Here is a 26,115-nt window from a genome sequence, read left to right on the forward strand (position 1 = left end):
AGCACCACCGTCCTGGCTGCCTCATGTCAGCATCCACGTGTGGTCTGCCCACTGAGGTCACAAGTGAAGTGGTGCACGACCTCTTGATTCCCAGATCAGGTCCCGTGGCCCCTACCCTAGAGTCACAGGCTCCCGCTCAGAATGAACAGGCAGGACTGCAGACTTGGAGCTGGCACTCCCAGGACCCCGTTCCCCTTTTCCTGGCTGTGAGGAGTAGAGGTGGCATGCGGGGAGGGCAGGGACAGGCACGGCTGTCCCTGTGGCTCACCATGAGCTTTGGTCCCCTTGCTGAGGCTGCGATCACATTGTGCCAGCCTCCTGTGAGCTCCCAGGGGCTTTGTAGTGGCCTCTCCAGACAGGCACTCTTGTGACCACATTTTACAGATGAAGAAACCGAGGCTCAGGTGAGATGAGCTCACTTGGCCACACGGTGGTAAACTGTGGACAGAGCCTGGCTCTAAACCCTCCTCTCGGGTCTGTGCCACAAGGCCCAGAGCCCCTGGGCTTCTCTGGACACTGCCTGGCAGTGCCTGGCCCTCGCTGCTCAGGACACTTGCTGATGAATAAACAGTCATCACTTGCGAGTGAGCAAGACTGTGTGAGTTACAGAGGAGGAGGATGTCCCTGGTTGCTAGGGCCGCCCCCTCCCCAAGCAGGGACCTCAGGGGCCAGGTGTGGGGTTTGCATGAGCTGGGTTCCTCCTGGCAGCCTGGGCAGAGCTGAGTTGAACTTCCAGGAGGTGTCGGGACACCTGTGCCACTCGGTGCTGCCTCAAGTGGGGCCTCTCCACCAGAGCTGTGCAGCCGTGAGCACGATGTCCAGGACCTGACTTTTGACCTAAAGGAGCCAGGCAGGTGGGAGCCTACCTGGGCCGGGGCCCCCTCTGGAGGCGTTTACAGCTGGATGTTCACCCTCGTGGGCACAGGGTGGGGCCGGGCCAGGGGCCGCAGGGACAGAAAGGGGCTGAGCCTCGCTCTCCAGTTAGAGCAGTTGGCCTGTGGGGCCTCGGGCCCATAACCAGGCGAAGTCCCTGCGAGGCTGGCCAGCATCCACACTGCCTCTCGGCCTGGCTCTCGGGCCTGACCATGCCTCTGCCCAGCCATCTCCTGCCTGCCCTGGTCCTGCTCCTGGGTGAGTTGTGGGGCCTGGCTCCTGAAACAGGAATGTCTGGGGGCTCCAGGAGCGGGCCTGTTAGGGGCGGAGGGTGCAGGCCCTGGATGACCTGCCTCGGGGGACGCACAGCGCACCCTCGGAGTCCTAGAGATTGCCCCGCTGGGGAAGGGGCAAAAGTTCTGCTCTCGCTGGCCTCGACTTCCACCCAGGCTCCACGCTGAGAGGGCCCTGAAAGCAGACCCTAGTCTGCCACTCTTGACCAGGATGGAGCCTGAGGGGGCCTGGGCTGCCCGCTGATGCGGCTGCTTGCCAGGGGCACCCTGCCGACAGCCCCTCCGCTTCCTGGCTGGGCCCCGGTTCCCTTCCCCAGGTCCCTCGTGAGCCTATATACCCTTACCCTGACACGCAGGCAGCCTTTCCAGGGCCAGATGCCCTCAGCTTGGCCCTGTCAGGGACCCTCAAGTGGCAGCTCTCTCTGGGTCCCAGCCCCCTTCCTGCATGACCTCCTGGCCTGGACCCCAAAGGAAGGTGACCAATGTCCTGATATGCCTGAGCCTGGGGTTTCTGGGCCATGGAACCATCCAGAGCAAACTGGGATTTGGGGTCACTGTGCCCCAGGCCACCTGGTTGCCTCTCTGTTGGCAGCAGGGTCCCCAGGCTGGGCGTGGGTCCCCAACCACTGCAGGCCCCCCCGGGAGGCTGTGTGCAACTTCGTGTGTGACTGCAGGGGCTGCCCGGACGAGGCCCAGTGCGGTGAGCCAGGGCCGGGCGGGGAGCAGGTGGGGCCAGCCCTCACAGGCACCCCGCCTGACCTCCTGCCCTCCCAGGGTACTACGGGGCCTTGCCCACCCTGGACGCCCCCTTCGCCTGCAACTTTGAGCAGGATTCCTGTGGCTGGAGGGACATCAGCACCTCGGGCTACAGCTGGCTCCGTGACAGGGCAGGGGCCGCGCTGGAGGGGCCGGGGCCGCTCGCAGACCACACTCTCGGCACTGACCTGGGTGAGGCCCCGGGCGGGTCTCTGTGCCACCCCCGCCTCTCTTTGCTTCCTGCCCTGTCCTCTGATCTCTTGGCCTGGCCAGGCTGGTACATGGCTGTCGGCACACACCGCGGGAAAGAGGCTTCCACTGCATCCCTGCGCTCCCCGGTCCTGCACCAGGCAGCCCCCACCTGTGAGCTGAGGCTCTGGTACCACACAGCTGCTGGAGGTGCGCGCCCAGGACCTTGAGACCTGGGGTGTCCTGAGGGGAGGGGCGAGAAGAGGAAGGGGAGCTGCTACAGAGACAGGAGGGCACCCCCAGGACGAGCAGGGGGAGGCACCAGGGGCCTAAGCTGCCCCAGGACCGCCCCCCACCCCCCACGCAGATGTGGCTGAGCTGAGGCTGGAGCTGACCCACAGCACCGAGACGCTGACCCTGTGGCAGAGCTCAGGGCCCTGGGTTCCAGGCTGGCAGGAGCTGGTGGTGGCCACTGGCCGCATCCTGGGTGACTTCAGGGTGAGATGGGGGATGGTCTGGGTGGCGGGGGCAGCGGGGAGCATCTGAGCTCTGACTTACATCCCAAGGACCTCACTCTTCAGGTCACCTTCTCTGCCACTCGAAATGCCACACACAGGGGCACTGTGGCCTTGGACGACGTGGCCTTCTGGCGCTGTGGGCTGCCCAGTAAGGCCCCTTTGCCGTGGGCCCGTACCTGGGGGGCAGTGGGTTAGCAGGAGTCCCTCAGCTGCTCACTCCTTGCTCGTTTGATCTTGACCCCCTCCCCTGGCTGCGCCACCCCGGCCTCGCTCCCCAGTGACAGTTACCCCTCCCTTCTCCTAGCCCCTGAGGCACGCTGCCCCCTGGGGCACTACCATTGCCAGAACAAGGCCTGTGTGGAGCCCCACCAGCTGTGCGATGGGGAGGACAACTGCGGGGACCGTTCCGATGAGGACACAGCCATCTGCAGTGAGCCGGGGCTGGCGGGCTGTGGTCATTCAGAGAACACCGGAGTGGGGTTGTCCCTTGGCACGGTCCTTCTCGGGGGTGAGGTAGCTGGTGTCCACCTGGAGCCGGGGCCATAGCACTGGGGGGCCATCAGCACAGACCTGGGGAAGGTGGGGCCCGGGGAGGAGGCCCTGATCTTCGGCCTGAGCCCCGCCCCCCACTAGGCAATCACACGGCCACCGATTTTGAGACCGGCCTAGGCCTGTGGAACCACTTGGAGGGCTGGGCCCGGAACCACAGCACAGGCGGCTCCCAGTGCCCCACCTGGCCGCGCCGCGACCACAGCCGGAACAGTGCTCAGGGTGAGGCCCCCCAGGGACGCCAGCTGCCACCCTGGCCACAACTGGCCACAGCACCCACCTGGCCAACCCGGCCCATGCCCGCTTTCTCCTTAGGCTCCTTCCTGGTCTCCGTGGCTGAGCCCAGTGCCCCCGCCGTTCTCTCCAGCCTTGAGTTCAAAGCTTCTGCCCCCGACAACTGCTCAGTGAGACGGGTCAGGGGAAGCAGGGCCGCCCATCCTGACTGCCCAGGCCCTGGAGAATCTCCCCTAACTCTACTTGCGCCCCTCCCAGCTCGTCTTCTATTACTATCTGCATGGATCCAAGGCCGGCTGCCTCCAGGTGTTCCTGCAGACTCAGAGCCCCGGCGCCCCCCAGGCCCCCGTCCTGCTGCGCAGGCACCACGGGGAGCTGGGGGCCGCCTGGGTCCGAGACCGCGTTGACATCCAGAGCGAGCACCCCTTTCGGGTGAGGCTGGCGGGGGCGGTACTGGGGGAGAGGTGGGAAGGCCCGGGGCCCCCTCGGGGAGCAGGGGAAGGGGGCCCAGGGAGTCCAAGCAGGAAGACAGGCTTGTGTGTGTGTGAGCAGGTCGAGGGCTGGGGTGGGGATGGCAGGGGGCATCCAGAGATAAGCAAGCCGCAGGGAGAGGGCTCAAGGGAGCAGACCTCGGGATGATAGAGGGGAGCTGGGGCACCCATGAGCCGCCTCTGCCCTCAGATCCTCCTGGCCGGGCAGACGGGCCTGGGGGGTGTCATAGGCCTGGACGACCTCATCCTGTCGGCCGGCTGCAAACCAGTCCCAGGTGAGCCTTTTGACTGCCCTCTGTCCTCAGGAGAAGTACCCCCAAGCCCCTCCAACCCCTGTTCTGCCCCCACAGAGGTGTCTGGCCCACCTCCTGGGCTCTGGGCCCCAGGTCCCTTGCCCCAGCCGTCCAGCCTGCAGCTCTGGAATTTCTGCGAGCCAGGATATCTCTTTTGTGGGGACCTGTGTGTCCCCCCAGAGCAGCTGTGTGACTTCCAGCAGCAATGCCTTGGGGGCGAGGACGAGCAGGACTGTGGTAAGGGGCGGAACTGGCGTGGGGACAGGGGAAGCCCTGACCTCCCTTCCTCCAGACCCTCCCCGCTGCCAGCGGGGCGGGGGCCCAAGCCTGTTAGCACCAACGGCTGCTGTGTTGCAGGCACCACGGACTTCGAGTCCCCCATGGCCGGGGGCTGGGAGGACGCCAGCGTGGGGCGGCTGCAGTGGGCACGTCTCCCGGCCCAGGAGAGCAGGGTCCCTGGCACCGGTGCCGCCAGGGCTACTGCTGGTGAGGCCCAAGTCTCCTGCCCCAGGCAGCCCGGAGCCTGCCTTTGAACTGCACCCCCAGGGGGGTCCCCCATTCTGACTCCTCACTAGGGAAGTTCTCTGAGTTGGGGGTCCCCAGAAGGAATCAGCCCTGAGCAGCTCTGTCTTCCCCAGGACACTTCCTGTCCTTGCAGATGGCCTGGGGGCAGCTGGGAGCGGAGGCACGGGTCCTCACACCCACCCTGGGCCCCTCCGGCCCCCGCTGTGAACTCCACTTGGCTTACTATTTTCAGAGTCACCCCCAAGGTACCGCTGTCTCTCCTGGCCCTCTGCCTAGCCCTGGGGCGGGTGAGGGCGGGCGGCCCACCCACAGTAACCCCTCACCAGGCTTCCTGGAGCTGCTCGTGGTGGAGGGCAGCAGCCCCGAGCTGGTGTGGCAGGCCCCGGGCAGCGGCACCGGCGGCTGGAAGGTGGACAAGGTCCTGCTTGGGGCTCGTCGCCGGCCCTTCAGGGTGAGGAGGGCAGCCTGGGTGGGGGGGCACACAGAGGCAGTCCTGACATAACAGCCCCGATCCCTTGTGCCCCTCCACGAAGCTGGAGTTTGTAGGGCTGGTGGACTTGGACAGCCCTGGCCAGCAGGGCGCCGCAGTGGACGACGTGACCTTGACAGGCTGCAGTCCCACGGCGGCCACCGAGAAAGACACAGGTCATTCCCTCTGCGACCAGTCCCCCTCCCTTTTGAGAGCCCCCACTCCAGGAGCAAGTCTCTCCCACCCTCTCGGGAATCAGGAGGGGCCCGGAGGTGGGGCGGGGCATGCTGACCCTGCTGCCCCACCCCCAGAGGTCTCCTGTAACTTTGAACGGGACACGTGCGCCTGGTACACAGGCCACTTCACCGACGCCCACTGGCGCCGGGTTGAGAGCTGTGGCCCTAGGTACGACCACACCACAGGCCAAGGTAAGATGGGGTACCCAGACTTGGGGGACAGCTCTCCCAACTCAGAGGGCACCCCCAGACTCAGGCGCAGAGGGCTCACTCACACTGGGCCAAGCCTCTCTGCAGCTCCTCCCACGTCCCTTCTGCAGGGTACTTCATGCTCCTAGACCCCATAGACCCTCCAGCCCAGGGCCCCGCTGCCCACCTCCTCACCCAGCCCCAGGTGCCTGCAGCCCCCCAGGAGTGTGTTTCTTTCTGGTACCACCTCTACGGGCCCCAGATCGGTGAGAGCCTGAGCTGGGCGGGGCCTCGGTGGAGGCCCGTGGGGGTCCCGAGTTCTGCCTCTTGACTGCTCAGGAGCTCTGGAGGGGTGAGAAGCAACCAGGAGTTGGGGTCTGGTCCCCTCCAAACACCCTTCCCTCTAGGGACACTGCGCCTGGCGATGAGGCGAGAAGGGGAGGCAGAATTGCACCTGTGGTCACGGTCCGGCACCCACGGCAACCGCTGGCACGAGGCCTGGGTCACCCTCCACCACCTGCAGGATTCCGGCATCAAATACCAAGTGAGGCCCGGTGCCAGGCGGGGGTGGACAGGCCGAGGCCCCAGCTGGCTGACCCCCTCCACCCCCACCCAGCTGCTGTTCGAGGGCCTCCGGGACGGGTACCATGGCACCATGGCACTGGACGACGTGGCTGTGCGGCCTGGGCCCTGCTGGGCCCCCAGGCACTGCTCCTTCGAGGACTCGGCCTGTGGCTTCTCCACGGGGGGCTGGGGCCTCTGGATTCGCCAGACCAATGCCACGGGCCCTACCGCCTGTGGCCCCCGTGTTGACCACACCACAGAGACACCTCAGGGTGCTGGCAGGGGTGGGGTGGTGAGGAGGTGGGCAGAGGGGTGGGAGGAGGGGCAGGGATGGCCGGCTGACCCTGGCACCCCCCCAGGGCACTACATGGTGGTGGACATGAGCCCGCAGGCACTGCCCCGTGGCCGCATGGCCTCCCTGACCTCAGAGGAGCACAGGCCCCTGGCCCGGCCAGCCTGCCTGACCTTCTGGTACCACCTGAGCCTCAGTAACCCAGGTAAGGGGCTACTGGGAGCAGGGCCACAGGGTCCCCACAGGTCCCTGTGCCAAGGCCACTTGGGAGCCCACAAGGCAGGGCCCTGAGCGGCCAGTCTCCCCCACCACCTCCGACCTGGTCTGGCTGCTCGGGTGCCAGGCACCCTACAGGTCTACGTGGACGCAGCTGGAAGGAGTCAGGTGCTCCACATCAGCAGTCATGGAGGGTTTGCCTGGCGTCTGGGCAGCGTGGATGTGCGGGCCGAGCAGGCCTGGAGGGTGAGAGTGGTGGGGGTCTTCCTCACCCCAGGGCTGTCCAGTCCAGACCAAGTGTGAGCCAACCCTGCCCTGTGCCTGCCCAGGTGGTGTTTGAGGCCGTGGCCGCCGGCGTGGAGCATGCCTACATCGCGCTGGACGACCTGCTCCTTCAGGACGGGCCCTGCCCTCGGCCAGGTGGGCGCCCCGTGGGTGGCCTGGCCCTGTGACCTGCTTGGCTTCTGGGTAGCACCAGTTCCATGCCAACCCCCAGCCGCCTGGTCTGACCTCTACCCCAGCAGTGGTGGTGCCCCAGGGACGGAGGGAAGTGGGGCAACAGTCCTTACTGCCCAGGTCCCCTGCAGCTTCCTGCGACTTCGAGGCTGGTCTGTGTGGCTGGAGTCATCTGCCCCGGCCCGGCCTGGGTGGGTACAGCTGGGACTGGAGCAGTGGGGCCACACCCTCCCGCTACCCCCAGCCCGCCGTGGACCACACCCTGGGCACAGAGGCAGGTGGGTCTGAGTTGGGAAGGGACCCCGGAACCACACACACCCAGAGGCACACATCCCACCCTAACCTGGGCCAGCCAGGCCAGCCCGGCCCCGATCCCAACAGGATCAGAGGCTGAAGGTCTAAGGGCCGGCTCCATCTGGTCAGCTGGGCACGCTACCCTTGCCCTCTCTTGTTCCTAGGCCACTTTGCTCTCTTTGAAACCAGCGTGCTGGGCCCTGGGGGCCGAGCAGCCTGGCTGCGCAGCCAGCCACTGCCCGCCACTCAGGCCTCCTGCCTCCGCTTCTGGTACCACATGGGCTTCCCTGAGCACTTCTGTGAGTCGGGCCAGCAGTGCCTGGGCAGTGGGAGGGCTGGGGCCAGGCCAGGTCAGGGGCCTGATGCAACCTGGCCCCACTCTCAGACAAAGGCGAGCTGCAGGTCCTGCTGAGTAGCGCCCGGGGTCAGCTGGCCGTGTGGGGCACTGGTGGGCGCCAGCGGCACCAGTGGCTGGAAGGCCAGGTGGAGGTGGCCAGTGCCGAGGAGTTCCAGGTGAGGCCAGACTGCCCAGAGCCAGGTGCTTGCGGCGGGCCCGGGCGGGGCCATCCTCCTCCGCAGGCCCACACAGCCCCTCCTCCCTCCTGGTCAGATTGTGTTTGAAGCCACCCTGGGTGGCCAGCCAGCCCGGGGGCCCATTGCCCTGGACGACGTCGAGTTTCTGGCCGGGCAGCGCTGCCAGCTGCCTGCACCCAGCCAGGGTAAGCACCGTGCAGGCTGGCCGGCCCCGCTCTGGGTCTGGCCTCCTCCGGCCTGGAGGGTCGTGGCCGCTGGCAGCCCTGCTCTTGGCCCAGGAGACCAGGACCTTGCAGTGTCCCCTCCCTCAGCTGCTGTGCCCTACCCCGGGGCTGGGCGGTCCCTCGTCCCTGGTCCCTGAGGAGCCACATCAGCTAGCGGTGCCCCCTCCCCGGCCTCTTCACTCCGCGCTCCCGCTCCCAGAGTGGGGCCGGGCCCTGGAGGCGGTGCCCGGGCAGGCCAGAGACCACAGCCAGCCTCTTCACAGAGCGCTCGCTGGTGGCTGCCGCCTCGTGAGGAAGAGGGCGTTAGCCTGGGGCTATGATCCCCCGGGTCTGCAGACGGCAGCCGCCTGCTGGCCGGGGCCCAGTTACAGCCGGGAGCCATCTGTCGGCATGAGCGGCACCCCCTCTAGCGGGTGAACCTGAAGCCCTCGGAGACTATGGGGACGGCTGTGCTTGCCCTTGGCTGTGGGGCTGACAGGGAGGGCTCGAATTCCGGGTCACGTGCCCTGCGGCCCGCAGGGGACACGGCAGTGGCCACATCAGTGCCAGCCGTGGTCGGCGGCACCGTCTTGCTCCTCATGCTCCTGCTGCTGCTTGGACTCGTGGGACGGCGCTGGCTGTGGAAGGGGCACTGCCTCTCCCGGCGCAAGGCGGAGGCCGAGGCCCCGGGCTTCGACAACATTCTCTTCAGTGCGGTAGGAGCTGAGTCCGCTGAGCCCTGCACTTGGCTTGATGGCTGGGCAGTGAGTGGGACCCCTCCTGGCCCACCCACCCAACCAGGGCCGGCCCATGTGCAGGGCCGCTCCCATCAGCAGTCATGAAGTTCCTCTCCCTCCTCCTAGGACCACGTCACCCTGCCAGCATCGGTCACCAATGACCAGTAGATCACCCAGAGAAGACCCCAGCTCCTCACCTGTGTTCCTCACCTCCCCAGGACCCTGGCCCCAGGACCAACACTTGCCCCTCCCCCAGGACACGCTGACCCCTGCGTCCATCACCCTCCACAGACTGCCCCCACAGGCCTGGGTTTGGTCCTTACCCCAACAATAAACGCCCTGGCCCACGAGGGGATGCCCTGCTGGCCAGCAGGGTCGAGGTTTGTGTGTCCTACTCTGCCCATCAGCAGGAAGGGGGGATCCTCAGACTCAACCCAACCTGCTGCCCCAGAGGATGCGCATGGGGGCGCCTCCTGCGTGTCTCAGTGACTTAGTTGACAGGAAACAGGCCACATGACACAGGGCCAGGGGCTACAGACACTAGGAGGCCGATGCAGTGGGACCCTGAGAAGCCACTGCCCCAGGCCAGGCAAGCCCCAGCCCAACCTTGTGGGAATCTGATCCAGGGCCCATCCGAGCCCCTGCCTCACTAGGCGATTCTGCATCTGATTTAGGACAGAGGGAAACCCCCACGGGTGCAGGCAATGGGCTGATGAACAAGTCCAAGGTGGGGAGATGCCCTGATGTGTCCACTGTCCCATAGTAAGGGTTCCCCTGTCCAGAGCCCCAGAGGTTCCCATGTTCACCCTTCCATCATCAAGATCCCCGTGTCCAACATCTCACAGTAAGGGTTTAAGCTGTCCCCAGAATCGGTCTCAAAGCAGAGGTCACTAAGTGTCCCCATGATGCCCCTGAGCAGGTCACTGGTAGGCAAAGCTGAGGTTCCTGCCCTCCTGGCTTCCCAGGGCCTGAGGACAAAGGTGACCCCCTAGACGTGTCTCAAGGTCCCCACCCACACACCAGCCTCTAATAAAATGGAGCCCCGAGTCTTTCTAACCCAAAGAAGGTCCCAGGCTCTGATCTTCCGTGCCAGAGTTTGACACACCCCACCTGGGTCTGGAAGGCCCTATGGGGAATGGCTGTCCTGGGGGAGAGTGGCGGCCCATGGCCTAGTGCCCCCTCCAGCCCAGGGGATCCACCTTGCCACTACGGCCCCTGGGTTCTGCAGGGGAGGACAGAGGCCTGGTGCCAAGAGGCTGACCTTCGCCCACTAACGGCCCCTGCAGACGGGACAGGGACCAGAGCCCGCACAGTGCCTTCACACCCCGTGGCCCTCCACCTGCCATGGCATCTCACGGTATCAGCCCTTCGCCACGCTGTGGGCCAAAGGCGGGGTTGCTAAAGGTGCGACAGAAGAGACTGGACAGCACGACGCACCACCAGCAGGAAGGGCGACAAACGTTTATTCGTTTCTCTAAGGGCCGGGCTGGAGACACAGCTCCTCTCCCAGACGGCCAGGCCGCCCGCCCGCCCCCGGTGAGGCGGTCCCCCTCAGGGCTCCCTGGGAGCCACGCGCAGCTGGGCGGACACGGGGGAGAGGAAGGCGGCGCTCCGCACCCCGTTTGAGGGACGGGGGCAGGGAGGAAAAAACCAGGAGAAGCAAACACTTTGCAAAGTTTTGTTTGTTAGTCTGACAGCAGGTTTGGGGAGGGGTCCCGGGCAGGGCTGACGCCCTGCGTTCCACTTGGCCACGTGGAGAGACCCGCGCCAGCGGTGGCGGTCAGGGAACCAGCCAGGCGAGGTCAGCCGGACGCACTGACTTCGAGGCTTTGTGTTCATTTCGCCCTCGGCCCCTTCTCGATGGGCTTCCCGACGTCCTTCCCCCGGAGCTTGAGGCCTGAAAGACCAGCAGCCCACTGAGCGCCGCGGCGCCCACTCGCGTTTCGAGGACCCCGGCCACAGCCCCGGGGGCGGCAGCGGGCACCCTCACCACCTCTGAGCGCCAGCTCCCTGCCTCCTTTGGGGGGGGGTGGGGGCGAGGCAGGAGGGAGGAACACGCCCCACTCTGCCCCGACTGGGCCCTCAGCCCCCACACACCTAGTCTTCATGTTGAGTTTTTAAGAGCACGCGCCTCCCCATCCTTGAGGTGAAAGGCGAAACCCTTTCCCAGAACCAGGCCTCCTCGCTCGGGGAGCCTGGGGGCATGGGGAGCGAAATGCGACCGCAGCCAATACCCGAGAGTGCGAGCCTGCGGCACAGAGAACGGGGAAAGAGCCCAGACACTACTCACTTGTGAGAGTTTTCTTAAGTTTCTGGAGAATTCCGGGGCCCAGGGGCCTTCCTGTGCCCGTCCTCACCAGCCCCACCCGGGTCAGCGTGCCTGGCCAGCGAAGGCCGGCAGGGCACTCACCGATGGCTCTCTCGATCTTGCCGAGGACCTGATTGTTAGGGATGGCCCGGCCGCTCTCATAGTCCGCGATGACCTGCGGCTTCTCGTTGATTTTCTAAAGAGAACATGTACTTTGCACATGTCAGTTCAAAGAGATGCTGGGAGGCCCAGACATACCCAGGTGGGACGCCTTGGACACCACGTTCCTGCGCTGACAGCAGCTCTCGGAGGCTCAGGGTCTCAGAGCCACGACACATGCAAGAGGAAGTTACAGCTAACACCCGTAGCTTCCCCAGAGCCTTCAGGGCCCCCGGAAGCCCCCTAAGTCCCCAGACGAGCAGGGCTCACGCCTCGGGTGCCTTCTGAAGGCCGTCCTCCCGCCTGCCTGATCCTGGGTCGGGGGGCCGCACGCTCACCGTCGCCAGGTCTTTCTGGGTCAGCCCCTTGCTCTGCCGGCCCTGCTGGATCACCTTGCCCACCTCCAGGGTCACCCGGTCGTGGTGCAGCTCCTCCGTCTCCCGATCCAGCTTGGCCGTGTTCTTGGTGATCGAATGCTGTTTGTTCTGGCCAGCGGCCCCTGGACCAGCATGAGGCAAGACCAGAGGAGAGGGTTTGTGACAAACCCAAACAAGAGCCACTGCAGACGAGGAACCAGGCCCAGCAGGTGCCCGTACCCAGGGTGACGAGCTGAGCCACTGCAGACAGGGAGCACCCAGGGAGACAAGCTGAGCCAGGCCACCCTGTATCAGCACCTTCACAGACCTAAGAATGTGGAGTCCAGAATTTCCTCCTAGTCTTGGGAAGTCCCCCCAACCTATGCCAACCACAGCTGCTCTGATGAGATCCAAGACACCTCCCAGCTATGCAGCGGCCTCAGCTGCCAGCGGCCGTCCCGACACCCCTGGGGGCGCCAGGCAGGCACCTGTAGATACTAGCCCCAGCGGCACCCCCGGCTCTGCAAGTGGAAACACAAGTACCTACATTTCTTGGACGTCTCCACATCTTCTCCTCGTCTCTGAGCCGCTAAGATGGCCTAGGAAATTAGGAGATTTTTTTGGTCAAAATTAGCTTTGGTAGTACCTGGCAAATGCCAATCCAGGCTGCTGTCAGTCAGTCAGCACACTGCTAACGCCTCGTGTTTTGTGAGCCCAGGCAGTCAGGCTCGGAGCTCATCCCCTTAAGCGCTGAGGTACCTGGGGCTTTTTCAAGGACTGACAAGCAACACTGGGTTTAGACCAAAGCTTGCTATATAAATCCCTGTACAACCAAATAACCAGGCAACTCTCAATAAACTGCTGCTAAGGGAAACGAAGAGCTCACCTCTGCTGTTGAGAAAGCCGTGCTAATAGATTCCTTTTAGAAACCCACACTTAAAATAGATTTGTATCTCTACTAGACTCCACTGCAAAAACAGGAAGGAACATCGAGTGAGGACCTAGTTTGGCCTTCCTCAGTCATTCCGGCTCATAATAAAAGATGGCGCATCGCACAACACCTGCAGGCCCCGCCCCAAACATCACCAAAGACAGTGATACCCCTCCATCCCCAGTTGCCGAATGTTAACGCAACGCATTTCCTGAAACCTCTGACACCTCCGCAAAGTTACTGTGGGATGTTTTGTTCTAAGTATCACATGTTCACAGGTGCCTTCTAGAACTGTTCACGACTCCTAGCTTGTGGCTATTAAGTTTTCTTTGGGAAAGAAAAAAAAAAGGAGAGTGAATTTGGTTTTGACCAATTGACCAATTGACCAATTGCTAAGTCCAGGGCAGGTCAATGAATGCTGGTCACCAGGGCCGAAGCTAGTCATGGCCCAGAAGTGTCTAGGGCTGACCCAACGCGGCCTGAGAGAAAAAACAAGCAGAGGTCCCTCGTGACTGAACTGCCCTTCACCCCCTTACACTGACTCACAGATGAACCTTGGATGGGTTAGCCAGACTGGGAACCCTCTGTCCCAAGTACCTCTCAGTGCATGCTGGCTACCCTTGCGAGATGGGAACACAAGGTCCACCTGCCTGCTGCGTCTCTAGGCCACCCCAGCCTAGGCCAGGAGCTCCCGACAGCCAGCAGCGTGCCACATCGGACTCCCAGGCACCCCACAAAGAGAGTAAGGCGGCCCTGGGGCAGGGTGCCGGCCGACACTGCCCCTGTCCTATCCCTTCTCTGGCCCCACCACGGATCTCCACCCCGAGGTCCTCCCCTGCCAAAGTCGCCCCGCTTCCCCTCCCTTCCCAATGTCCCTGTCCCCACTAAGAGGTCGAGGGCCTCAAGGGCCTCGGGACCCTGCCTGGTATCATTAGCCCGAAGACCGCCTCGACCCTTCCACCCCCACCCCGCTCCGCTCCCTGCCACCAGCTCGGGCCCCGTCTCTCACCGCTGCCCCGGCCCCCGCCCCTGGCGCCTCTCCGCTCCCGTCCCGGTCCTCGACTCCGGTTCCCGGCCCCGCCCCCCCACCCCTGTCCCCACTCCCCGCCCCCGGCCCCCCGTCAGCCCCGCCCGCCCGGCCGCTCCTGGGTCCCGAGGCCCGCGCTGCACCCGCACCTGCTTGGACTTGGCCTGGGCGGCCGTGGGGCCCTTTTTGCGAAGCACCGTCACCGTGTCCCAGTCACTCTCAGCCATGGCGGGCAGGCGGGGCGGGCGGGGCGGGCGGTCCGACCGGCGGCTCCGAGGCAGCTGCTCGAGACCCGGCGACGCGACGTCCCCTCGTAGCTCGGGCGCTTCCGGCGTCAGAGCCGACCCGCCCCCTCAGCCCATTGGCCCGCGGTACGGGGGCGGGCACTTCCCGCGGCTCGGACCAATCCAAGCTCGGGTCGTCCGAGGGAACGCCGCGGGTGCGCGACGTGGGGCGGGAGACGTCGGGGCTAGGGCACGCGGCCACTAGGGGGCGCTGAAGGGGCGCTGGGGTACAGGCGGGGGATTGCGGGTGCTGGGCGGTGCTGAGGGGGACGGGGGGCCTGGCGGGGACGAGGGGGTACTGAGGGGGCGAAGAGGGGGACTGGGGGCCTGGGGGGACGAGAGGACTGAGGGGGCGAAGAGGGGCCTGGGGGGACGAGGGTACTGTGGGGGCGAAGAGGGGGACTGGGGGCCTGGGAGGACGAGAGGACTGAGGGGGCGGAGGGGGGCGGGGGGCCTGGGGGGACGAGGGGGTACTGAGGAGGCGAAGAGGGGCCTGGGGGGACGAGGGGACTGAGGGGGCGAAGAGGGGGACGAGAGGAATGAGGGGGCGAAGAGGGGCCTGGGGGGACGAGAGGGTACTGAGGGGACGAAGGGGGGACGGGGGGGCCTGGGGGGACGAGGGGGTATGAGGGGGCGGAGGGGGACGGGGGGCCTGAGGGGACGAGGGGGTACTGAGGAGGCGAAGAGGGGCCTGGGGGGACGAGGGGACTGAGGGGGCGAAGAGGGGCCTGGGGGGACGAGGGGGTATGAGGGGGCGAAGAGGGTGACGAAGGGGTGGGGATTCCGCTGGCGGAGAAGTGAGAGGACGTGGGAGTGGGACCAGGGGAACCCGGTTGTGGGGGCAGCGCAGCAAAGGAAGGCCCTCCTAACGAGGTGGGGGCTCAGGACGTGGGGAGGGGCACTGGAAGGGGAAGGAGGAATTCGAGTAGGGGGTGCTGTGCACCGGGGAGGAGGGGGCTCAGGGAGAGGGAGGGAGACTGGCCCCCACACCTGGCATCCGGGCCGCCCCTGTGGAGATGGGGATCACCACCCCTCGGCCCCGCCACGCGCACGCCAAGTGGGTGCACAAACTGGAAGCAGAGAAAAGGTGGCTGCGTTGATTTTTCTGTAGGTGAAATCAGTTTCTGTTTCATGCTTTTTTTTTTTGTCACCCTCACGAAATTCAAAGTTCTGTTTCTCTGGAGTTGTGCTCAGGTGATGCCAAGATGGTGGGGGCAGGGGTGGATGCAGGTTTGGTGGGGCCTAAATAAAGCACATGTAATATGTGGAGGACAAAGGAAATAAAATTATAAAAACAAAATTGCTTACAGAAAATAATATTCTTGTATAACATTTTGAAAAGTATATACATAATGATAAAATAATGTACTATGACGTATACATATGTTAATGTTATTTAAAATAACTAATATTTTAGTTATTTTATAATTTATTTAATGAAAAAATAAGTCAGTAAATTATGAATTTTTGAAAACTGACATGCCACATCACAAAATTCGGAGGATATTTCCATGAATCAATGGATGCATCTCTAGTGCTTTTGCTGACATTTTTGGCTATGTTCTCATTGAATGCCACATCGTGACTTTGCAGAACTGCATTATAGAAACAACAGAAAGACAATTCAGACGTTTCTCCAACGTGTTTGATCCGATGTGTATCTGTTCCTTAATGCTGACGTTGATTTGGGTAATACCTGAGGCTTCACATAGATGTGCTCACTGTGGCATTCCTACAGGTTTACGCTCCACAACACAGGAATTCTGAAAATGTGTCGACTTTAATAATGTAATAGCCTGTTACCTTAGCAGCAAAAGCAAGTTTATTTGGGTATAGCAGAGAAATTACAGTTCAGGATCTATGAACTATGGGGGAGTCACAGTTAAACCCAGGGAACATGGAGGAGGAACTTGCTTTTATAGGGCAAAGGGGGAGTGGGGAGGGGTTGTGATAACCAGAATCCATTGGAGGAGTTGGGGTGGGGGTCCAAATTATGGAGGCTTCCCACTGTTAGGGCCGCTGAGGCCTCTGATGGGCTGGGCCGTCCTGGGGAAAAGAAGAGGGAAGCTTCCTTCTTCCTCCTGGATGGTGAGTAGAGGCGCCCTCCTGTGGGAGACAGGCGGAGATCGGGGTAATTGATGTGCCTGGTGATGCGTGAGTGCCCTTTACCCGCCTGATGTTTGGAGTGTCCTGACTCATACTTTAGCTGAGGTTTCTGTCATTCATTCCACTTTTTCCGCTTTTGATCAGAGCATCGCTGATTAAGAGTCAGGATCTCTGCATGATAGTGGTTTCTCCCTCAGTGCCAGGAAGGACCTTCCCCTGTGCACTTGGAAAGTACACAAGTGAGAGACCTCACGCACCTGCACTTGAGTAACAAGCAAAGGTATAGGGAGCGCTCTCAGGGGTCCCGTGTTAAAAGTCCGTGGTTAGTCAGGGCTGTAAGCGCTGGAAATTACCTCAAGGTGCTGAGCTAGCATCATCTTATTAGGCCTGTCATTCTTATAAAGGTTTGACAAACTTAACAAATACCAGACCAGAGTTAAAACAACATAATAAACCCAGTTTGCAACGTGGTTCTAAGCCAGGAGCCAGAGATGAAGGTGTCCAGCTGAACAGCCAGTGGGTTGTCGGGTGGTGTTTGCTGTGGCCAGTATGCTTGCCCTTTAGTGTATGTAACTGAGTCTCTGCTTCCCCAGAGGCATCTAACCACTTGCAGCAAGACGAGTTTACGATTGCAGACACCTCTCAGCAAGCAGGTGATCACAGGCTGCGTGGTTACCCAAAACCACGGTGGCCAGAATGTGGAGTGACGGTCGCCCAGCTGAAACTGCGCGGGCTCCAGGGTCAGCTGGCTCTCTCAGGCTCCTGATCCCTGGTTCGCTGGTGCTCACTCCCACCCGTGGGGGGAAAGCTGTCCCTACAGAGGCAAAGCCAGAACTGCTTATGCCTCCTAGAAGTTCTCGCTCAAGGCAGTTATAAAGGGTTAATGGGACGGATCCATATGAGGCTTCTGTTCAGTGATGTAGGGAGAACGGGACAGTGAATATGGCGGGGCACACTGCCCTGTGCTCTCCGGCCAGCAAGGCAACAGGTTGCCCAAACATAAGGGCCACTCACAGACCTTCCACATATGGAAGTGTGACGGGGGGTGTACGCACATAAAGCCCCCACACGAGTGATGGTACCTGCAGATTCCTTCATTGGCATAGAGGTGCCGGCATCACTTAGCAAGCCTCAAACTTTAGTGTGTTACTGTCAACTTTAATAATATAATACCAGTTATTTTATCAACAAAAGCAAATTTATTTGGGAACAGCAAAGGAATTGCAATTCAGGATATGAGAATGATGGTAGATAAAAAGCAAATCCAGAGAACAAGGAGTGAGAACTTGCTTTATTATAGGGAAAAGGGGGAGTTGGGAAGGGCTGTGACAACCAAAGAGCCCATTGGAGAGTTTGGGGTCCCAGAGTATGGAGGCTTCCCATTGGTTGGGCCGCTGAGGTCTGTGATTAGCTGGGCCATCCTGGGGCAGAGGGACATTTCCTTCCTCCTCCTGGACAGTAAGTAGAGGCACCTTCCTGTGGGGAATGTAGGCAGAGATCACTTTATTGACATGCATGCCCCCTACGGGCCTGTTCAGACTCCAACTTTGGCTGAGGTTTCCGTAATTAATAACACATTCTATCCCAGTGTCTGGAGAACTGAGTCCTCTGCTGACAGTTCTGCAGTCTCCCTTCTGGTTCATAGGACAAACCTTGTTTCTCCTTCTCTCCTGCATACTTCCAGTTCCAGGTGCTGTGAGGTGGGTAGTTGGTAGCCATAGAAGACATATCTGCCCCAGGACAGGCCAGCAAGACTGTGAACAGAGTAAAAATATCCCATAAGCCCCAAGTAAATGCATCCCAACTCACGCTCGTCTTGGTAGGGTCCCAAAAATGCCTGCGGTCACTGCAATGGACCCCAAAGAATGTGAAGGAGGAACCTGCCTGGAAAGAGGCATTAAATACATTTGTAGTATTGTGAAACTATCACCATCATCCATCTCCAGAACTCTTCATCTTGTAAAACTGAAACTGTCCCAATGAAACACTGCCTACTCATTCCCCCCTCTCCCCAGCCCTTGGTACCCATCATTCTCCTTTCTGTCTCTATGACTTTAACTATTCTAGAAACCTCATGTAAGTGGAACCCTACAACATTTGTCCTTTTGTGTCTGGCTTATTTCACTCAGCATAATGTCCTCAAGGCTCATCCACATCAGAACATCCTTCCTTTTCAAGGCTGAATAATATTCAATTGCACGTATGTAACACATTCTGCTTACACATCCATCCACTGATGAACACTTGGATTGCTTCAACGTTTAGCTATTGTGGATAGTATTGCTGTGAACATGGATGTACATATACCTCTTCAAGACCTTAATTTCAATTATTTAGATACATTCCCAGAAGCAGAACTGTTGTATCATATGGAAATTCTATTTTTAACTTTTTGAGGAACTGCCACACTTATTTTTGAAGGATATATTTTGTAGATGTCATCCCACTGTCTTCTGACTTCCATTGCTTCCAATGATAAATCAGTCATCATTCATATCCACCTGTATCATTGTCCCCTGCACGTAATGTGACATGTTCTCTGGCTGCTTTCAAGATTTTCTCCTTTTTTGAGGGGTTGGGGTTTCCTATTATGAACCTAAGTGTGCATATTTATTCTGCTTGGGTTTGCTGAGCTTCTTGGATCTATATATGAATATTTTTTATCAAATTGGGAAAATTTTTACTAGCATTCATTTTTATTTTGCTGTTCCATTCTCTTCATTTTCTTCTTCTGAAACTCCAATTAAGGTATGTATGTAATTCTGCTTGTTATTTCTCACAGTTCTGTTTTTCAGTCTTTATTCCCTGTTTTTCAGATTGGATAATTTCTTTGGTTCTGTCCTCAGGATTCCTCATCCTAGTTTCTGCCATCTCCAATATGATATTAAACCCAAACAGAGTTTTCATCTCAGACACCATACCCAGGCTCCATCTCCAGTGTGGAAGGTGTCACAGGTCTGACACCTCCAGACAGACACTTTCTGAAAAGAAATCCTTTTGGGATGAGAGCAGGAGTAACCCACTAAGGTTTGCCTTTGGGAAGAGCCCTTTGGCCACAGTGTGGAGGATGGGGTTGTGAATATGGGGTCGAGGCTTTGCTCGGGGGAGCATGGGCAGTAAACTGGACTGACCAGGACAGAGGGAGTGGGCAGGGAGGGGTGAACACCCTGTGGAAGCTAACGACGTCATGTTGGATCAACAGACCAACATGCTACTTGTCACTGATAACTTAAAAGTTGTTGGCTACATCCTTTGTCAGGATTTTGATGAGTATTGTTCACAGCAAATCCACATAATACACTACGATTCGACTCTATTTCCTTTCCCTTATCACATTTTCCTTGTGTTGACTAGTGTCTCTAATTTGGGGGGTTAGCTGCATGTTTACTGCTTCCTTTTTATTTACCCCCATTGATTGGGACCCAGACTGTCGGTCAGAGGTGTAAATCTCCTCTCCACCCCTCAGGTGACTGGCCAGCCCTGTGTTTCCCCGGCCTCACCCTCTGCAGCCTGTTCTCCCTAACGAAGTCAGGGTGGGCTTCCAGACCACGAGTGCATGGGAGGAAATTTTTTTGAGACACTGCAAGTTTGAAAATATCTTTACCCCATCCTCAGTCTGATTGACAGTTTGAGCAACAAGTTATAGGTTGGAACATGAACATGTTTTCTCTTAGAATTTCAATGGTGTGTCCCATTGTCTTCTAGTTTCCGTGTTCCTGTTGAGAGGTCCCCTGTCTCATGTTGTTTGTCCTTTACATACGCTCTGCTGTGTGCTCTTGCTTCTCTCTCCCCCCTCCCACTGTCTCTGTCTCTTCCTCCCTCCCCTCTCCCTCCCTCCCTCCTTCTCCTCCCCATCGCCCCTCAGGAGGTTTTTGTTTCTTCTGTTTGCTCTCCTTTCTCTGTGGCCTCAGAGTGATGGCCTTGGTGTGTTTCCCCGCCATGTGCTCCACGATCTAGACCTCAGAAATTTGGATACTAACACCTTTCAGCTTCCTGGTGCTATTTCCTCAGTAACTTCCTCCCTTCATTGTTTGTTTTCACTTTCTGGAATTCGTGTAACTAAGATCTTAGAATTCCTCCTGGGGCTATGACTATCCTTATCTTTCCTATTTTTAACTCCTTTCATTTCTGCTCCACTTTTGGGAGATTTCCTCAACTTACAACCTTTTCACTGACTTTTTTCTTTAATCTGAATCACATATTTGATTTGTAAGTGCTCCCTGTTACATTCTGGATGTCCCTTCTGTGGCACCGGGCTTCACAAGGGCCTGTTTCATGTGTTCCCCTCTCTGTTCCTCTGAGGTTACCAAGTTAAGTTCTTGTCATGTTTTCTTCAAGCACCTACATCATCCTTCCCCTCCTGTCATCAGTTTTGGTCTCCCTCTTTCACTCAACTGTCCTGACCCTTGGCTGGCTGTCTTGTCCAAGAGGGTGGTCCTTGGGGGGAGCTGGGGGCCTTGTTTGTTGGTTTTCTTTTTTAATTTTTTAAAATTTAATTTTACTGCTGGAGGTAATGTGGATTTTTACTTACTTTAATGGAGGTACTGGGGATTGAACCCAGGACCTCCTGCGTGCCAAGCATGTACTCTACCACTTGAGCTGTCCCCTCCCTGTAGCTGGGAGCCTTGTGTGCAGAGTAGGCCTTCCCAGGGTGAGCTCTTCTTTGGGGCAATCAGGGTGGGACAGAGCCATCTGAGGGTCCCAAAGAGCAACATCTGGCCAACCATTTCCTGCTTAGCTAGGTGGCAGCCATGGGGAAGAACTGAGTCTTGTGTCCTTTGGACCCATCACCTCCTGCCTTCCATAGCAGTGAGAAGGGGGAAGTTGCCTGGCAATATGGGCTGGTAGGGGATCTGTAGTCCAGCTGTCCTTACACAGGGTTTGGCCCCTCCCTGCAGCCCAGCCTGGGCCCCTGGGTTTGCACAGAGCCAGGGCAGCTAACCTATGATGATCATCCTCATTCTGTGACCCAAAGGGTAGACCTTACATGATGCAGTTAACCACGGTTCATTTAGCAATCCTGAATGCTGTCAGTGATAAAATACTCCTTCTCAAAATGTCTCCTGTCAGCCCCTGGCATCAGCACGCTCTGGATAGCAGGCCTTTCACACACCTTGTATCCCATGTGGAAATCAGCTACACCCTATGTTTCAGGGGGACGTTCCTAACATTTGAGTGCAGCGTGTACTTCAGACCCTGGTGGAGCTCTGTGCTCCTGCACTTCAAGCAAAGCAGATGATGTCAGCATGGCCACTACACTCGAGTTACTTCAATTCCATTATTCTTTACAGCTACTTGTAGTTTTTCACTTGAATTTACAATTTTCCACAGGCGAGATGTCTCAGAGGCACTAGGATCGGCTTCGACCAAAGACACCGACAGAATCACAGTCTCTTGGATGTACTGGGAAGTGGAGGTTCTTCCTAACTTTGTGCACCTGTGGTTTTGAGTGAAAAAAAATTACCAACAGTTTATTAAGGTTAATAGAAAGTATTCTTTGGTCAACTACAAGTGACAATAGATGGACAAATATGGCTGAACTGTCTACTGAACGAGACAAGAAAAAGACCAATTGTGACAAAAGTCATTGTCAGATTTGTAGACACTAAGGCTCAAAGCCAGGAACTGGTCAATAGTTCTATTCATTACTGTGGAAAAGGGGATGTTGGTAAGTATTCCCCTTGTTTTTGAAAAAGTACGCGAACGTAGCGCAAGTTCTGCTTCATCACTTTCCCCCGTTCTTGTACTGTTTATTGGGTGTATTTACTCTTTCCTCTCCTGATTACGTACACGAAGTTCAGCACAAGAACTTGCTTTTCTTTCCAGGCCATTGTCCTTGTCACTGAGTATACTTGGTCCTACGGAGAAAGGGGTTTAGAAAATCCATCTGGCACCCTCTGGTCATCAGTGAGGACTGGAAAGGCCAGGTAGGTGGTAGGAGAGGGCGGTGGTTGTGGTCCAGGAGGGCCAGGGGCTGGACCGGCCAGTGGAGGAGGCCACCAACTTCTCAAGCGCACTGGCAGTAACTTCCTTTAGGTGCAGAAGGCAGAACCACCTAGACTGAGCCAGGCACAGGGCCTTTGCAAATGGCGGGGGTGGGGTGGGGGTGCAGCTGGAGAGGGTGGGGCTGCCAGGGATGGGCCAGGGGTCTGGGGAAGCAAGGAAGGATGGTTGGCAGGTGGCAGAACGAGGTTCCAGTTTGGCTGAAGGATGCTGGGTCCTGGACAGGTGGGAGCCCCACTGAGGAGGATGGCAGTAGTGTGGCGGGGATTACCTACCTGCTGCGGGGTGAGTGCGGGGAGATCCTCGGAGGACTACCCCGGGCCTCCCAGACACGGGCCTTGGATTTCGGCTGAGTGATTCACTTGCTGGGTCCGAGTGTGAGGAGGGCCATCTTATAGTTTGCGGGTTCGAAGTGAGGCGGTGGAGCGAGGTGCCCACGGGGAGCCGGTGCGCGGTGTCTGGGCGCGGGGAGGTCCGGCAGCGAGTCAGGGGGCCAGGGCGGCAGTTCCGGGTGCGGCCGGCAGAGGGCGCGCGCGGACCCGCCGCAGCTACCCTCCAGGGACCCACATCGGGGGGAGGAGGACACAAGTGCACAGGCCACCACGGGCCGTGGGGGAGGGGGCCCACTTAACTCAGGGCTAACGAGAGAGACCGTCTCTATCCCGAGGCCCTAAGATCTGCCGAGGATCCAGGCTGTGCCCAGCGCCTGGGGAGGGAGGGAGCTGGTCCGGGTGAGAAACTGGTGCAAAGACCCTGGGGCCAGGTCAGCCCCGCGATCAGAGGCCTGGGATGGCCAGGGCAGCCTAGGCACCTGCAATGCTGCCTGCGATGTTGTTCTTCAGGCCTTGGGCTCTGTGTGTGGGGTGGCATCAGTTTTCTGAGATTGGCGGAAGGGAGGTGGGTGTTGAGTGGGGAATCTTGGCAGAGCTTGTCCTTCGACCAAGATGTGAGATGACCTTTACCCTCTTCTTGGTAGTTTTCTGTGTTTTCCAGAGCTTCTGAAATGTCCTTCTGTAGCTGAAAACCAATGTTTTTGAATCAGTGGTTTTAAAACCTGTGGGATGAGGTACAGGGACCACACCCCACTCCCTGCCCCCTACACTTTTTTATTACTTTTTTCTGCGTGCTTCCCAAGTCTGGAAGAACACAAGTGAACGGGAAAACCATCCTTTTCCACCTTTGCTTGCAGAGAATGCTGCGGTGTGCACATGCTGGCTGCCACCAGGCTCTCTTCCCCAGTGCGGTCTACGGTGTGTATTAGGGCCTGGGCAACGGTGGGCTCACATTGCTGGGGGGCAGGGGCCCTGGTCCTGGAGTGCTGGCTGCTGCCTCCACCCGTGTCTTTCTCCTTTTCTTGGGGATTGCCCTGAGGGAGGGACGGCGCTGGCTGTGCACTTCCAGGAGGGGAGTGGGGGAGCCCCACAGGGCTGGTGTGGGTGCAGGGGAATTCTGGGCAGGGCTTGAGGCCAGCCTTTCTGGAAATGGGTCCATCAGGTGACTACAGTGAGAATGAAACTGGGTTCTTTCAGAAGCTGTGGCCCAGGCTTGACCTTCAAATGTCTAAAAAATGAGAAAAGAAGCAGGAACGAATTCTTAGGATGGGAAGCAGATTGTCCTGGGAGGCTGGCTCTGCCCAGTGCCAGCCTCTGCTCTGGGGACAGCACTGACCATAACAGGGCATCCCATGGCCGGGGTCCACATCAGCCTTTCCACCTCCTGGCCCTGTGTGCTCTTCTCCCAAAGGCCTGAGTAAAGGACACAAGGTGAGGGTGTCCAGGGGACTGGCCACGCTGTGGGGAGTGGAGGTGCCACTAGCATTCAGAAGTGTCTTGGACTGAGCCAATGACCTGAGGAAGGAAAGCCAAGGGGGCAGGGAAGGCCGCCTGGGGCGTGGGAGAGGGGCCTTGGGGCAACACCCGCCCCGGGTGTCTGCATACCTACGGGCAGCTGATGGGGCCTCTCTCTCGGCTGGACGAGCCTGTGGGCAGCCGGTGCCCACCGCAGCACCCACCGGGACCAGCAGCCAGGCCCACGCCTCTCTCCGGGGGGCACCGAGGTGCAGGACAGAGGCACCAGGCCTGAAATGTCATGCCCTCTGCCCCTGACACCCCAGCCCTCAGGGAGCAGGAGGAGGACGCCCGACTCTCCAGGTCTGCCTGGGGCTGTCCCGGCCACCTCCTCAGCCCCTCCCCACACGGCTGCCTCAGCAGGCTGAGTTTTGCTTTCTTTTTGGCAGGAAGGAACCTGAGTGGGAATCCCCTGAATCACAGACAACCAGAGTGAGTCATCCCTTTCCAGCCTGCCAGGACCGAGGTGTCACCCTCCCGCACTGGCGGGCGGGGTGGGTTGGCCACTTCTCAATCAGCAGCCCCTCCCTGCCGAGGCTCCCTGTCCCGTTCTCAACTCTGCAGGCCTGTTGTCAGAATCTCTCTCTCACACACTCACACACAAAATGCATGCGTGAAAATCCTCTGTAAGTGGCAGTCTGGAACTCGTGGGAGCACTTTAATGCTGGACGCACGGGCAGGTGTTTGGGGAATGGCTTAGCCTGTCAGTGCTAAGGGCTGCAGGCAGCTGCCTTCCCAGGAAGCAAGGTCTTTGTCCAGGAAATCTCTTCTGGATGCAGAGTGGGGCTGAGGTGGCCCTGAGCCCAGCACTCCCGCACGGTCCCCGATGCTGAAAGGGTGAGTGAGTTCTGACCCTCCCCAGGGAGTCACTGCAAAAGGCAGGCGAAGCCTTCTTGTTTTTGCCCTGAAGAAGGAGGGGTGCAGTGCTGCAGGTGACCCTCTCTGCAGCAAGAACCATTTCCTTCTGGGATGCTGGTGGGTTCACAGGATGGCCTTGGCCTCCCAGGCCCTGGGGGGAGAAACTCCTTACACCTGAGAGCGCGCTTAGCTGTGGGGCTGGAGGGAAGCCACGTGGAACCTGTAGGAGGGGACAGAGGCCAGGCAGGGGGTTTTCCACAGCTGCTCATGGCAAACTCAATCCCTCAGTTCATGGAACCTGTATTGGACGCAGGGTAGCCTCGCTGCTGTATCCCAGGGCCGGGGGAGTTTGGGACGGGGGATTTCCGACTCCAAACCAAGGAGGGATTTCGCAGTGTGCTGTGAGCTCTGCTGGCCAAAGTACGGATGGTTTAAACATGTAACTTCAAAGCCTGCCTGGTATGGGTTCCTCGGTCCCTGAAAAGTTCGCGTGGCTTCAGATGATCCCCGAGGTCCGGTGCCCAGTGTGCTATGTGACCTGGGTAAGGAATCTTGCCTCTCTGAGCCTGTTTCCTTTTCTGCAAAGTAAGGAGAGCCGTCCACATTGCTGGGTGCTGGCATGAGAGGAGACGCTGTCCTCAGGTATTCAGAAAGCCCATGTTCACCGGTAGAGTGTCCATTTTGTCCAGACTCTCCTTTAGCAGATAAGGAAGCGGCCCCTCCTCTGGTCACATGCTTAGCAGCAGTGGTGGGGTCAACACTCTGCCCTCCTGGAGCTGCCCCCGCTTTTCTGGCCAAGACCACCGCCTCGTTTCTAGATGTTTCCGTGTGTTTCCAAGTGCCATACGTTGTGCATTTTTAGTTTCGTTTGGTGGTAAAATTGTCACGATATGAAAGTCACCATTTAAACCATTTTAAAGCGTGTAAAATTCAGTGTCATTTGTACGTTCGCAACGTCAGGCAACTATCACCACTCTCTAGTTCCAGAACGTTTCACTACCCTGGAAGGAGACCTCACACGCCTTCATAGCCTTTAGGTGAGCAGCGTCTCTGTGCTTTTTCTCATGAATGTAACGCACATGGGGGCCCAGCTCCGCGCCGGGCGCCGCGCAAACTGCCCTTGGTCTGGGGCTGACCCTCCCCCGGAAGCGAGAAGCAATCAGGATCTTGCTGCAAGAAGCCTGGAAACCCGGGAGCCCGGCAGGCAGGAAGCTACACCACTCCCGGCGCGCTTTGCTCGGAAATAGCCGGAGGGGCAACTTAAGTACCCACGCCGCGGTAGCCCTGACCAATCGGCGCTCGCTGCGGCTCCTGCGCGCTTCTGG

At 59.1% G+C, this 26,115-nt stretch overlaps 2 protein-coding genes and 2 long non-coding RNA genes across 5 annotated transcripts; 2 read left to right on the top strand and 2 right to left on the bottom strand.

The window, feature by feature from the left end:
* The first annotated feature begins 1,085 nt into the window (after window positions 1-1,085).
* MAMDC4 (MAM domain containing 4) lies at window positions 1,086-10,110 on the top strand. The gene is made up of 27 exons (XM_064490774.1): window positions 1,086-1,131; window positions 1,759-1,866; window positions 1,941-2,114; window positions 2,196-2,321; window positions 2,479-2,609; window positions 2,693-2,777; window positions 2,934-3,059; window positions 3,263-3,400; window positions 3,494-3,582; window positions 3,671-3,844; window positions 4,094-4,178; window positions 4,254-4,433; window positions 4,554-4,682; window positions 4,835-4,966; window positions 5,502-5,618; window positions 5,747-5,881; window positions 6,023-6,159; window positions 6,232-6,451; window positions 6,539-6,676; window positions 6,815-6,933; window positions 7,017-7,107; window positions 7,275-7,421; window positions 7,602-7,736; window positions 7,823-7,950; window positions 8,048-8,156; window positions 8,715-8,890; window positions 9,038-10,110. Exons 1-27 carry the CDS (start codon window positions 1,086-1,088, stop codon window positions 9,077-9,079), a joined length of 3,417 nt encoding a protein of 1,138 aa, XP_064346844.1. The 3' UTR covers window positions 9,080-10,110.
* Window positions 10,111-10,575: 465 nt separating this feature from the next.
* Window positions 10,576-13,999, bottom strand: EDF1 (endothelial differentiation related factor 1). The gene is made up of 5 exons (XM_064490775.1): window positions 13,842-13,999; window positions 12,282-12,333; window positions 11,717-11,877; window positions 11,322-11,415; window positions 10,576-10,808 (listed from the first exon to the last, which is right to left on the bottom strand). Exons 1-5 carry the CDS (start codon window positions 13,917-13,919, stop codon window positions 10,747-10,749), a joined length of 447 nt encoding a protein of 148 aa, XP_064346845.1. The 5' UTR covers window positions 13,920-13,999; the 3' UTR covers window positions 10,576-10,746.
* A 3,359-nt stretch (window positions 14,000-17,358) lies between these two features.
* Window positions 17,359-23,171, bottom strand: LOC116152784 (uncharacterized). Its single transcript, XR_004136491.2, has 3 exons — window positions 22,361-23,171; window positions 21,196-21,519; window positions 17,359-17,836 (listed from the first exon to the last, which is right to left on the bottom strand). It is a non-coding gene; the product is annotated as an uncharacterized LOC116152784 (long non-coding RNA).
* LOC116152783 (uncharacterized) lies at window positions 21,459-25,709 on the top strand. 2 transcript variants are annotated; one of them, XR_004136489.2, is made up of 4 exons: window positions 21,459-21,750; window positions 21,909-22,009; window positions 23,275-23,335; window positions 24,322-25,709. It is a non-coding gene; the product is annotated as an uncharacterized LOC116152783 (long non-coding RNA). The 2 variants fall into 2 exon arrangements; XR_010382852.1 differs by having other exon boundaries at window positions 21,737-22,009.
* Window positions 25,710-26,115: the final 406 nt, after the last annotated feature.

The sequence above is a fragment of the Camelus dromedarius genome, chromosome 10 (genome assembly GCF_036321535.1).
Source record: "Camelus dromedarius isolate mCamDro1 chromosome 10, mCamDro1.pat, whole genome shotgun sequence".
In the NCBI taxonomy this organism is placed as follows: Eukaryota; Metazoa; Chordata; class Mammalia; order Artiodactyla; family Camelidae; genus Camelus; species Camelus dromedarius.